General features: G+C 50.1%; 1 protein-coding gene across 11 annotated transcripts in view; it reads right to left on the bottom strand.

The window, feature by feature from the left end:
* Positions 1 to 13670, bottom strand: part of BCORL1 (BCL6 corepressor like 1) — a 60884-nt gene that overhangs the window by 15904 nt on the left and 31310 nt on the right. For 10 of the 11 annotated variants that reach the window (XM_082377731.1, XM_082377737.1, XM_082377729.1 and 7 more), the window contains 4 exons: positions 11284 to 11449; positions 9934 to 10014; positions 7439 to 7828; positions 3858 to 4081 (listed from right to left, as the gene is read on the bottom strand). In XM_082377731.1, the coding sequence (XP_082233857.1) occupies positions 3858 to 4081; positions 7439 to 7828; positions 9934 to 10014; positions 11284 to 11449 (861 nt within the window). The remainder of the gene's footprint in view (positions 1 to 3857; positions 4082 to 7438; positions 7829 to 9933; positions 10015 to 11283; positions 11450 to 13670) is intronic. The other variant, XM_082377730.1, reaches the window with a different exon arrangement.

The raw sequence follows: 13670 nt of genomic DNA, 5'->3' as shown, positions 1-13670 counted from the left end.
GACAGCTAGCTTTGACTAAAGAGGCACGGCTGTGGAAGCCTTCACTCTTGTTGCAAAAACCTTCCCCCCACATCCAACCCTCACCAGGTTTTTCCCACCTCTCACCACACTGTGTCCCCGATCACACTCATGCCCACCTGGGCTGGTGGAAAGCGATCAAGCTCACGAAGCAGACAGACCGGGTTTTGAATCCTGCCTCTGCCAGCCGCTAGCTATAAGACCTGGGGCAAGACCCAACCTCTAGGAGCCTCGCTTTTTCCCTTGCGGGGTCTTTGAGATAATGAACTAGAGCAGCTCCAGAACAATGCACAAGGTGGGTGCTCACAAAACGTTAGTGTCCTTTCCTCATGAAATGACCCCTGCATGTCTCCTTTATCCTCCCATCTTGAACTGGAATGTCTAGAGCAAGTTCCCATGCCTGGCCCAGCACGGTTTAGTGAGTCTATAGGGGCAGGTAACTTGTCTCTTTCAGATGAAGGGAGGGGACTTCAGATGGGGAGGAACTGTGTTCGAGGAGCTGTACTCGAGGAACCAGACCCAAGGCGCTTCATCTGCACCTGGACCTAAGTTAGATGATGAGATTCGAAACCTGGAGTTGATACCGTAAGTGGACAAGACTTTGGGGGGGCCTTGGGAGAGGAGGGTATGACTTGCATGTGGAAGGGTATGAATCACTGGGGGGCCCGAGGACAAGAATGTGCCCTCATCAGACTTTAAGATGGCCCCTGATGATCCCCACCTCCTGATATTCATGCTCTTGTGTAGCCCCCTTCTGCACTGGAGAGGACTGATCTGTGTAGCCAACAGGAGAAGGCAGAGATGACGGTGTGTGACTTCCAAGGCTAGGTCCTAAAAGACAATGTTGCTTCTGCTTTGCTCTCTTTTGGATCACTCGTTCTGGAGGAAGCCTGCTGCCAGGTCATGAGGACACTCAAGCATCCCTTTAGAGAGGCCCACAGGGCAAGTAAAGGAGGCCTCCTGCCAACAACAAGCATCAACTTGCCACCATGTGAGGGAGCCACTCTAGAAGCAGATCCTCCAGCCCCAGTCAAGCCTTCCGATGAATGGAGCCCTGGCTGACACCATGACTGCAACTTCACGCACGGGAGACCCCAAGCCAGACACAGCGAAGCTGCTCCTGAATTCCCGACCCCCAGAAAGTGTACGAGATAATACATGTTTATTGTTGGGTTAAGCTGCTAACTCTTGGTAGTTTGTTGCACTGCAATAGATAACTAATACATCCCACTTACCCAAGTCCCTTAGAGCATCAAGGTCTCACTTAAATCCTGTGTCTTCTACAACATTCTACAACACTCTGGTCCCCACTGCCCTCTTTCTCTGCAACACCCAGAACACCTAGTCTGAATCACATAATCCAATGCCTTATGTCTGACTGTCAATTTCCTCCCGTTGTTTCACGGACAAGTCTGGCCTCTCCTGCTACGTTTGAAGCTCCCCGGGGTCAGGGTTCACATTGTCATCTTCTCTTTTGTTCCTTACAACACTTAACTCGGGGTTGGGCACATCACTGCAACAAGCATTTGTTGACTTGATCCAAGGCAGCTATAGGGAGAGCCCTGGGCAGCCAGAAGAGTTGCCTAGAAAGACACGAAGCCAGGAAAGGAATGGCAGCAGGGAAAAGACAAGGTCCCAGGGCATTTGTTTCCTCTGGTAAATCCCAAGACAAGAGCTGCTACATGTCCACATCCCAAAAGGGCAGAGAGGTACGATAGCTAGCAGGAAGGCACCGGCTACGAGTGTAGAATGCTGCTTTATTGCCGGGAGGATAGAGGTGTATTACGGTGATACTGGAGGACGCTGGGTAAAGTACCCAGGTTTTTGCTAAGCCAAGCCGGGAGCCAAAGGGTGACTCTCTTTCTAGGGGCCAGAGCTGCCAGAGACAAGGGAGGCTGCCTGAGGGAGGAGCAAGAGCAAATGGGGACCACCTCCCCCTCCCCCCTTCCTCCCTGGCTCGGAACCCCTGTGGGAAGAAGCCTTTGGCCGATGCCCCAGCTTTAGTGTTGCACGTGCGTCCCCCGCCCTCCCACCACCTTGCTTCCCACTACAAAGCACCGTGCCATGGGGGCAACTGGAGCAGGTGGTGGTGACTAGGAGAGAAAGAAAGGCGGGAGGGAGAAAGGGAGGCCCTGTGAAGGGAGAAAACCTCTCTGGGAGAACATGTCAGTGGACACACCGCCAGGCAGAATAACCAGACAGAAGCATCAGCGTGTGCTGCTGAACGTCAGGCGGCTGGCCACCTTTGTGTGGGACGGGGCCATCTGAGTGTGTGGGGAAGAGCAGGGGAGGGGGACGCCCACCTTTCCCCAGAGCTGCTCAGGGTTGCAGTGTCTCCCTGCCCAGCTGCCCCCTCCCCCAGTGTCTCCCGGATAGACAGAAGCCACCCATTCACAGGGTGGAGACATAGGCAAAGAGTGGGGGGCGTGCGCCAAGGGCAGCCAGGCCGGCCTCACACCCCAAGTCTCTCACTCGGGTCACCGAGTAACCTCGAACAAGTCCACTAACCTCCCCAAGCCTCAGTTTCCTCACCACAGAATGAGGACGGCTACTGTGGGAATTAAGAGCGATCACGCAAGCAGAGCACCTGGCACAGACCAGACTTCCCCTCTCCTGCCTAGGCCTCCTCTGGGGGTCGCAGGGAACTGGCACTGCTACCTTGCCTCTCCGAGCCTCTGTCTCCTCATTCTTACCTCGGCCTGAAACTCAAGGATGTACACCAGCCTCAGAGAGAGCACTTTACTGTTCTCAAAGCCCTTCACATCCGTTGCCTCCTTTCTTCCCCCAAGCACCCTCTTGAGATGGAAAGGACATGAAGTATCATCTCCATTTTTAAAGAAGAAGAAATAGGCTTGAGTACTTTGTTTGAGCTGGAACCAGATTCCAGAACGAGGAAGGGGAAAGGAGGGGGGACTCAAGCACTTGGGTCTCCTACCTTTTGCCAGTGCCACACAGGGATCCCTGCTCTGGAGCTGGAAAGAACCGTAAGGATCACAACCACCAAAACAAGCCCAATATGACCTTTTTTTTGGTTGTCAAGACAAACACGTATTACAGGTAAACATTTGAACCTGAACCTCACTTCTCTCAAATGTACAGCTCACCCAGGATAAGGATGGTGTAATTTTTTTTGAATTGTGCAATGCGGAACTCAACACCAGTGCCATGAACATCAGACCCAAAAGAGACGTCAATTTTGAACAGGGGTTCTAGAACGCTTGCCTGGCTATTGATTGGTGAGTGCCCACTTACCTGCTCCTCTGCTTCCATGAGAAGCAAAGGAACTGAGGAGTGGGGTTGGGGAAGTACAGCTATGACCGGCCCAAGTGGAAGAATTCCTTCAGCCCCACCCTTAGGCAACCTTGGCCTGGACATCAACATCCTTGCTTCTGTAAGTTGTTTTCTACCTTGATTGACTCAGAAAGCTCCCTGATTGGTTTCCAGTGAGTTAAGCCCATACAAAAGCTTCTTGATTGGATGTTAACAAGCTATTCAGGGTAACATCCTGCCATATTCTTTAGCTCTTCCCTAACTCAAAGGAGATTCAAGGATTGTCAAGGAAAACCCATCATGGGCCAAACCCCAGAGTTTGCAGATGCTTCTTGTTAGCTCTAACTTTAGTTCCCATTCTTCAAATCCACACCCCAACCCTTCTAGAACTAGTTTAAAATATTTTAATAAATATGGGTTAATTTGATCTCCACCCCCCCCCCAACCCCGTGTACTCACTCACTCAGAAGACTGTTGACTGAGGAGCCTGCCTGGAAAATGTGCCAACCTAGCCTGGCCCCGGCCGCCACAATGCCCCTCCTCTACAGCTCCCCTGGCTGGTAATGTACCTTTGCCTCTTCTGAGACCGTCGTCATGTGCTTGGTCTTGCACTTTCGTTTTCCTGATGGCTTTTCTGAATTTTCAAGGCAGGCTGGCTCCTCTAGGTTATTTGGGAGGAAACCATTTGGTGAATCTGAAATCCCCTGGGCTTTGTTGGGCAAGAGAAGGTTCCTGTTCCTGAGGTGGTGCTCCGAACTTTGGGAGGAAGTCTTCTGCTTACGGGCCTTTAAATCTGAAGGCAAGAAACAGGAAAGAATGGATGTCAGGGAAATGGAACACAGAAAAGCAACGCCTTCCTCTAAGCTGAATCAGAGGACTTTGGGGATTAGAACCTCAGTACAAAGTTGTGTAACTATTCGCTACCCATATCTGGCACGGTGCTGACTATTCCACTAAATGCTTCTCGAATGGACACTGTGCTTCCGCGTCAAAGTCCCTCTTCTACACGCAGGAGACAACTCCCAGCCCTGCTAGCAGGGGGTGGCCCATCTGGCTGTCCCCAAGATGAGGGTAATTTTAAAAGGATTTCCCCATAGCCCAGAGCAAATGAGAACTTTCTTTTCAGCTTTTCCCCACTTTGTCTTTTTTTCCACTCTAATATGAAAACAAATTTAGCAGCTCTGCTGAAGTGAAATAATATGAAGTATACTGGGGTGGGGAGTAAATGGTAGAAGGCTTCCTTCATAGCCTCAGCTCTACCCGCCTGACTGCCCTGTTGGTCTCTCTCCAAGCACACAAAGATCAAAGCCACAGAAACTCCCTGAAACCAGAAGCTGCCATGGGCCGACTTAACTGGTGGGCAATCACAGAAACCTGCTGCCCTCCGTGGCTGGAAATCAAGTCACTGGGACACACTGGGCAACATCTCTAATTCTAGCCATAGCTCACTGAACAGAGCACATTCCAGTTTCAAACAGGCCTGCTGGGAACTCCATTACCAAGAGCCTCATCCCACAGGGTCAGTCCTAAACTCCAGAGGTAGGGGGACAGATTGAGTTTATCCTTATCTCTTAGCATTAGTGTTACATGACTTGGCCACTAGCTGTGTGACTGCTGAGGGCAGGTCATAATCTCCCTGAGCCTCAGTTTCCATGTCTGTAAAATGGGAGCATATAACCCACATCACCCCTTTATAAAGTGTTATAAAGAATAAGGTATCATTATCGTATTATTTAAGCGTAAGCTCTTTAGGTAGGGCCATGCCCATGTGTTCTGTATCTCCCCCACAGGACTGGCCACCGTGCCCAGTACACGGCAAAAGATCAGTATGTCTGTGAAGTGAGTGACTGCAGCCTCAGTTTCTCCAGGTTGTGAAACGAGGGGGTTGAGCAAGATCCAAGAGTTCTCAACTCGCCTCCCCTGACCTTTGCACGCGCTCTTACGTGTGAAATCGCCAAGGGCAGATCCGGATGTAGGAACCATCATTACAGCATGAGGAATTGTCTGCAGGTTATGCACAGCTCTTAGAAGGCCAGCTGCCATACCACCCCTTCCTCCCAACTAGCTCCAACCCACTAGTGGGTCCCCACATCTGTCTAAGAACTGCTGTGCTGGATGGCTTCTAATGGCACTTCCAGCCAGCACGTTCTCAACCAGGCCTTTTGATGCAACAAGTTTGGGCTGAGGCAAAAGAGGAAGGAACAGAACCATGCCTTGTGAGGACCTCAGGAAACACAGGGAAGCCATATTACAGCGTTCAATGCCACAGAAAAAGCAGCAGCCCCTTCCCTATGTACTCAGGGCAGGGCAGGCTGTGGAGTTTATTCAACTGTAGTGGAGCAGCCTCACAGTAGCACAGAAAGGAACAGAGAGTGAAGGTAGCAGGTGTATGAGTGGCAATGGCTCTTCCTATCCCCTTCTGCAAATCAAGAAAAGAGAGACCCAAGCCAAGGACGAAAGGAAAGATCATGAGGCCCAGACAGGAGTAAAGTGACCTGTCTAGTTTGGTCTCTGCCTGACTCTCTGATGTCAACCTGAAAGAGGGTAGCAATAGGAGGGATCAGAGCTTTCGGAGAAAAGAGATGTTTGCCAGGCAATTCCTTCATGAAGAGTCACCATCAGATCTAGAGGAAGGTGACCAGACCACAGGCCAAAGCCAACAAACTCAACTCAAAGGGAGAATGATCTACTTTCCAACAGCTGGAGCTGCCTCCACAACAAGCAGGATGCCTTGCTGAATGGCGTTCCCATGCTCCTGGAGGTGGTTAAGTTGAGGCTACCTGTCAAGAGTGCTGTGGAGATCTCCGCATTGGGTGGAAAACTGGGCCAGGTAATCTCGAAGGTCCTTCTGGTTCCAAAAGCCGGTAAGTTCCATAAGAAGCTTCCAAGCTTCTAGGAAACCAGATCTCATTAGAGAAGACTGGGTGATACAAAAGCTCCTCTTCATCCTAACACAAGTGGCTGAGGCCAACTGCTTGACAACTCATTCCTGACCAATCCATATGGCTATGGCAGAAAACTGGGAAAATCATCCCCACTCTCTCACACGTTTGATGAAAATTGGCTCGATCACTCTCTTAAGTGTAGGAATAGGTATTGTATATATCTCTACTTAAACAGCGCTGGAAATGAGGTTTAGCCTTCTTTGCATTATAGCAAACCCAGAATCTACTACCCACTCAGATGTGGTTATTCAGTTTTCACTAATATGGAGACTGCAGATATTTACCAGCAGCTCAGGATGAATACATTATAGGAGCCAATCAATTGTTGTTTCAAGGGCAGAGGTCAGAGAAAGAGAGTGAGAGACAGAGGTGTTCTCATTGAGCCCAGAGATGTGCTTTTTGCTCATCTAGAAATCCACTATAGGAATGGGCCCGAAGAGCACTTAGCAGAACAAACTGATATATTAGCCTTGGTGACAGTCTGTGCCTCCATGATTACATATTATAGCGTCTAACGTGGCCAAACAAAGCCTGGTGTTCTCTCCTTGGGCTGCCTGATTTTCCAACAAAAATGATGCCTGCAGGTCCAACAAAAATGATGTCATCTGAAAGCTTCACTCTGCCTCTTAATAACCTTTGTGGCTTTAACCAAGAAAGCCAAGTTGTGCCCGCTTCTACTTGAAGTTCTTCTGTTGGGTTGAGGAAACCATTGTGCTTCTTTTTAGTTTAGGGGCTGGAGGCATCCCACGAAAGGCAGCCAATACCCTCTTTCTTCTTGAAGCCAGGATTCTAGGAGAGAAAACCCAACCTCCCAAAAGACCCAACTCCCTCAAGCCAACCAGAGAACTCCCTGGTACTGAGTTGTCCTACACCAAGGACGTCACTGTGGCCTTGCCCACAGGTTCAGACTTTTATAAAAAATTGGAGAGCTCGGGGCTGCATGTCCTCAGCTCACCTGTAGGTCAGTCCAATGTCATTCAATCTCAACCCCAAGCCAAGACCTCGGGAATGGAGTTGAGTGACCCCCTCTGGCAGCTGGAGCTCATAGCACCATGTTTCTCTGGGTGCAGAGGCCTTTGGCTGGCGTAGAGGAGGCAGAGGTGGGAACACCCAAGATGCCCGAGGGTCCCCAGAAGCCAGAGTCACTGTGGTTTGGGGACGGGGGACAGCAGCTCCCTGGGGCAGCAGCCCCTGGCCGGCCTTACCTGCTCTCCCTTTCCGCCGCTGCTCTTCTTCTTGTTCAGTCAGGTACTCCCCAGTCTGATATTTTCGGCTCTTCTGCCGTCTCCGTTTCTTCCTCTTCACCAGGCCCTCCTCCTCGTCTTCCTCCTCCTCCTCGTTGGTGTCCCACATTTGCCGGGCAGCCTCTGTCCTCCAGGGCATCTCTCGGGCTCGCCACAGGTGCCTGCGGCCCTGGCTCAGCAGGGTCTTGTCCTGGGCATGGTGGCTGCGATACTGGGTGTCCCGTTGGGTCTTTCTCACCTTGCGACGCTTGGCCGGGGTGGGGGTCACCTCCTCTTCCTCCTCGGTGGGGAAGACTTCCTGGCTTCCCATGTCACTGTCTGCCATACCAGCAAAGGAGCTACAGATGCTTCCTGTGGACGGGATGTACAGAGGACGGTCAGGTACCTCTTCAAAGGACCAAGAGTATGGTGTCGAAGCAAGTGCCCTGGATTAGGAGTTTGAAGGTGGGTTCGAGTTCAGGCTCTGCCAGTTATTGGCTGTATGCTCTCAGAAAGTTCCTTCACTTCTGTCTCCTCGTCTATAAAATGAGAATACTGTTCTCTGCCTTACTGACTTCACAGGACTGTTCTGAGGCTCAAATGAGATAATTCACCCTTAAGCGCTTTACAGAGTCCAATATGTTACACAGCTATCAAGTATCCAAACCTCACACCCTTCCTCATCCACGCTGCCCTGCCACTTTCATTCATTCCACAAACTCTTACTTTGTGCTTATAAGGTGCCGAGACTTGTCTGAGGGGCAGGAAAGGGCCACAGGGTTTAGTAGAGGGTGAGGGAGGGCAGACTGACATGGCACCCCCGCCCATGCTCACTATGTGACCCCCCCAATCTTGCTGACAGAGCCACCCTGGGCAAGCAGAGTTGTCACCAAAGAGTCTCAGGAAAAGTGAAGCAAGAAGGAGCCCCTTTCCTGTGACATAGCCTGCGTTAGTCCCGCCCAAATGCTCCTCAGCCAGGCCCTCTTCCCTTCCTTGACCCCACCTCCTATTGAGCAGCCAAGAGTCCAGGGGTGGAGCTTTCTCCCCAGCTCCACCCCCCCGCCCCGCTGCAGCTGTTCCTCACCGTTAGGCAGGCACTTCCCCCTCCTCTCCCCACCAGCCCAGGATGATGGGACCTTTACTACCCTCCTCTGCCACCCGGCCAAGAGGCCATTTTCCTCCCCACGCCTGCCTTCAATTCTGCTAACAACAAGCACAGTCCTAAATTGGCCCGGTTTAGTGATCCAGGAGATCTGACATCTTTCTCAGAAGCAGCTCTGAGATACCACCATCTTTCTCTCGAGGCCCGGCTATTAACTCGACAATCCCCAAACCCAAGTGAGGTCAGCAGAAGAAAGAAATGGTTCGAGGGAATTCCCTAGTGGTCCAGCGGTTAGGACTCCGTGCTTTCACCGCCAAGGGCCCAGGTTCAACCCCTGGTTGGGGAACTAAGATTCCACAAGCCGCGCGGTGCAGCCAAAAAAACAAAGAAAAGGTTCGAGGCCAACAGAGTGGCAGTGGCTCTTGACCAAAGCTTCAAGTCAGTCAGACCGCTTAAAGACAGCAAATATCCAGCAAACTTTCCATTATACAGACTAGGCAGGGAATGAAGTGTTCTAGTTAATCTAATATTCTGGTTAACACGAATCACCATAGAGATCACACAGGGATCACCAATTTCCAAAGAATCAAATACACTACAATGTGTTTAACACTAAAATGGGAACGGCCGTAATGTAATCGTTCTTTGATGATTCAGAGGACACTTCAGGATTTTTCGAGGCCTCCAGGCTGTCATTACGAGCCCCAATTACCACCGCGCTCTCCATGTGCTGAGGTGCCCATTAATAGAATGTCAGATAACTGAGTTTACACTGTGCCCTGCTTCCCCATTCCATCCACTTTGCATGGAAATCTGGGTGAACTGGGGCAACCATTTCTAGCACTAAATACCAACTTGGAGGCTAGCAGACAACAGTAGTAGCTATAAAGGGCTATCTCTTTCTGGACACTGGGGGTTGACCAATACAAGTGCAGGGGACCAGAGGTGATTCTGCTGGCCCTGACGACTCAGTGACCATTTCCAATTTGGATGATGCCTGGCACACGGGGCAAGAGGACAGAGGCCCAAAGGTTAAACGTCTGTGCCAGAGACTGGCCCCAAAAATCACGAGATGCCAAAGCCTGGAGTAGAACCAGTTTTCCTGAGTGGCACAGGCCTTTCCTCTTTCCACCACTGGCTGCCAACAAGAGATGTCAAATCTCTGTTATGAAAAGCTAAGTAAATCATCCTAAAATCGTGGGCAACGACCCAGCTCCTACCCTGGGCTCTCTCGTCTCTTCAATGAGCTGGGCATCTTGGCACGGTGAATCAAATTTCCAACTCTCCACCTGGGCCAATGGCAAAATCGCTCGACCAGACTTCTACCTCTCTGCAGAGAAGTGCCAAGATGGGCCTCAGCCTCAGGGTCACTCACCAGACTGACTGCGCGTCCGGGTGCTCAGGACCACGGGGATGAAGTCACGGAAACTGCTCTTTGCCTTCTTCTCCAAGGAACCTGGAGTGGTGTGTGGTTTCAGGGCAGAAGGCAGGAATATCACAATCAGAGTCTCAGGACAGGAAAGCCTCCCCCACCCTCCCAACCCAAGAGGCTCAAATGGAAAACTCAAGGGAGGGTTTGTGTTCTCCCTGCATTACATTTATTAATTCCCCTTATGCTGCTATCACCTACGTATCTCTTTTAGAGAAGGAGCTTTTCCCGGTGGTTTTTGAAAACTGGGAGTTGGGTCATTTTTGCTGACACCAAAAAAGGCAGTGCACGGCATCGATTCGCCGGCACGCCACAAAGTGGAAGGCCCGGTTGCCTGGACGACTGTGAGGCTGCTGCGCCTCCACAGCGTTATAACTGAGCTGGAGCAGGTCCCAGAGAAGGGCAACCTCCATGAACCGCAGAGGATGGAGCAAGGCAGGAGGATGGGAGCAGGGAGCGGCGGACAGCGGAAAACTGCTATATAAGAACAGACTAGAAAGAGGCAGGTCACTTCAGACAGGCAAGGCTATGAACACTGGCTACTATGGGCAGGAATACGCGGGCTTCTCTCTGCTGAGGGCGCCAAGGCACTATTAGTGGCAGAGCATACGGGTTACATACACACCTCCCCAACCCAAACATCCTGTGTGTCCCTAAATAATAAGGGTTTAGGATTCCTCTAACCCTTCTAGCTAGCTAGCTATTAATTTTTAACTTTTATAATGGGAGCTTCCAAATATACCAAAGGTAGAGAAAACAGTGTAAATAACCCCCATTTGGTCTTAATCCTCATTAAACCCATTTCTTCTCTGAGCCTAGACCCACTGCAGGGTAACAGGTTGGCTACTCTGCTGTAGGACTGACTCTTGTCTGTCTGAAAAGCACCACTTCAGAGTGTGCCTTATTCTAGCAACCAGGGTGAGCAGCGTAAGCCCCCACTCCCGGCTCCCTTCTCCCTCCGCTTAGATTTCAGAGGTGTCAATTATATCCTCCTCCTGGGACTTCCCTGCTGGTGCAGTGGCTAAGACTCTGTGCTCCCAATGCAGGGGGCCCGGGTTCAATCCCTGGTCAGGGAACTAGATCCCGCATGCTGCAACGAAGATCCCGTGTGCCGCAACTAAGACCCGGCACAGCCAAACAAACAAATAAATAAATAAATACTTTTTTCAAATTATATCTTTCTCCCACAGTGAGGAAGTCTCACTTTCCTGGTCAGTTTCAGAGCCCCTCCCCCCCCCACCCGCCATAGGGATCCCTCTGCAGCCCATCAAGAGGGCCAGGACCCACGGGGCCTACCTTCCTCGTGGCCATCGGCTCGTTTTCCTGGAGACTGGGACTCTGGCTTTGTTGGCTTCCGGTGCTTGTGCTTTACCCTGACTCCATTGTGCTCTTTTCCTGAATCTGAAGCCCCCCTGGGGCTTTTCTTGGTGGGTTCCTGGGGGTCACTAGGTGGCTTCCGGCACTGTGGAGAGGTGGAGAGAGTCAGGCCTGAGGTCAGTTTCACTTCTTAAGAAAGCCCTCTTAATGTTGAGCCCTGTGCCCTGATACTGACACACGGACACGAGCTGCCCAGGTGGAGGCTGGGGAAAGGGGCCGCCCGCTGCCTTCCACAGTGGGCTACAGAGGCTTTTTGGACTGAATCCAGTGCCCTAGCTAATCCCCATAGACATCCATACCCCATCATTTGAAACACGTCCACAGAGTCTGCATTCACAAGCCGAATAAACACCCAAAGTCATTTGAAAAGGTGCAAAGTCAGGCCCCATACTCTCTATATCCGAACAGCAATAGAGAGATGGACAGAAAACAAAAATGCCTCTTCTGCAAGTTGGATGACTACATTGTTCAAATAACTTCACTGTGAATAGTATTGACACCAACAACTGAAACTAATTCTCATATGGGCCAACTCAAGAAAAATTATCTATTTTCACGTGTAGATTAATACCAGAAAAAAGATTCAACTAAGGCAAGAAGAAAAGTCTAGCACGGCAGCAATTCCAATCTCCCCGTACTTAGGAAAGACACCGAAAAGGCCCAGGCATTTTCAATAACGACCCTTTACATTCTGAGGCCCTTTCACCTTTTCCAAAGAGTCTCTCTAATATTCGATTTGTTCTTCCCAACAACCCAGAGAGAAAAAGCTAGTATCACACCCTTGAACAGACGAGGAAACTGAGCCTCCAAGATAAGAGGTTAAATGACTTGTCCAGGGCAACACAGCCCAAGGCGTCCACTTGCTCAGGGGCCGTCAGGGACTAGGCAAACCTGCAAGTTAGCTGCTCTGTGCCTGCAGTGAGAAAACGGCTGAGCTAGGACTAAGACCCAGGGCTCCTGGCACCCAGCCCGGGCCTCTTCGCCTCAGCTCTCACTCCTCTTCTTCCTTACTTGTGTCCTCCACTGGTTTTGGTCATCCGCACTCATACCTACTGCCCGGCGCATGGGGTAGGCACAATGGTTGTGCTTACACATTGCAAGGACACTCTGAGCCTAGCAGTCACAGATTCTCACAAGCTTTGAGATCTCTCCATGCCACCCAACAAGAAATAGGGCAAGGTAGGGATTTCTAGTATTGTAGGATCCAGGGAGTGCAGAGTAAGCAAAACATTTTAACAATGACAGCGGGCCCTAGGAAGAAAGGAAGAGTTGTTTTCCCCCTAAGCAGACCCGCACGCCACATTCTAAAAAGTTATCATGGTCCAGCTCCAGCTAAGGGGATGGCAGATGTCGTACTGATGGAACATTTTTCCGGCGGGGGGGTGGGGGGAACATGTCTCCATAGAGTCACCATTCCCCATCAAATTCCAGGGACTCCTGCTATCCCACGAACTCCTCCTGCTCCTTATTCAGCAGAGGGCTGAGTTGAAAATTCAGTTTCTCCCTTTACTTGCTGCCAGTTCCTACAAACCAAAGTGTTAGGAGAAAGAAAGAAATGGGAAGGAAAGAGGAATATGGGCAACTGCTGCTTGAAGTGTGACCTTCAGGTATGGCCACAGAACAACTACCTCAAGTCAGGCGGAATAAAGTTCAGTGCATGTCAATTTGAACATGTCGTATTTATTTCTGAATATCATTTTTAGCTGGCTCTTTCAAGTACAGATCATTAACTTTTACTTCCTAAGAGAGACAAAAACAAGGAAAACAGAACATCTAGAAGGGATCTGTGTCTGTATGTTCTGCAAGGGCAACACTCAGAGTAAAAATATATCGCACACTCCAACTTAGGCAAAAAGTTGCGATGATGAACAGACCATGTAAGATGAATGTTCTGGTTAACAGAGTTTTGAAGGGTTTTCCAAAGAATTTTCCAAAAGATGAGAAGACAACCAGCACCAGATGAAGCAGAACTTTCTTTGCTGATGATTCAGAAGGTCCTTCAGGATTCCGTGCAGCCTTGGGGCAGGTGGTGTAGGAGACAGGAGACTGATTCTTTTTTAAAAAATTTTTTTATTTAATTTTTTTATTGAGGTAACATTGGTTTATAACATTATATAAGTTTCATGTACATAACATTATATTCCTACTGCTGTATACACTACAGAGAGTATTCTGATTCTTGGCCATACCCTGAAAGGGGCTGCTTTGAATCGACCCCTGATCTTAGTTTTGCTTATCAATGGTTTCTTTCTCAGGAAAATGGAACATAAGAAAAGAAAGATCTAAGTTATTTGCTTTCCGGAAAA

This window comes from Balaenoptera borealis (assembly GCF_965194805.1).
Source record: "Balaenoptera borealis genome assembly, chromosome: X".
In the NCBI taxonomy this organism is placed as follows: Eukaryota; Metazoa; Chordata; class Mammalia; order Artiodactyla; family Balaenopteridae; genus Balaenoptera; species Balaenoptera borealis.
This window is presented reverse-complemented; position numbering and strand designations above follow the sequence as displayed.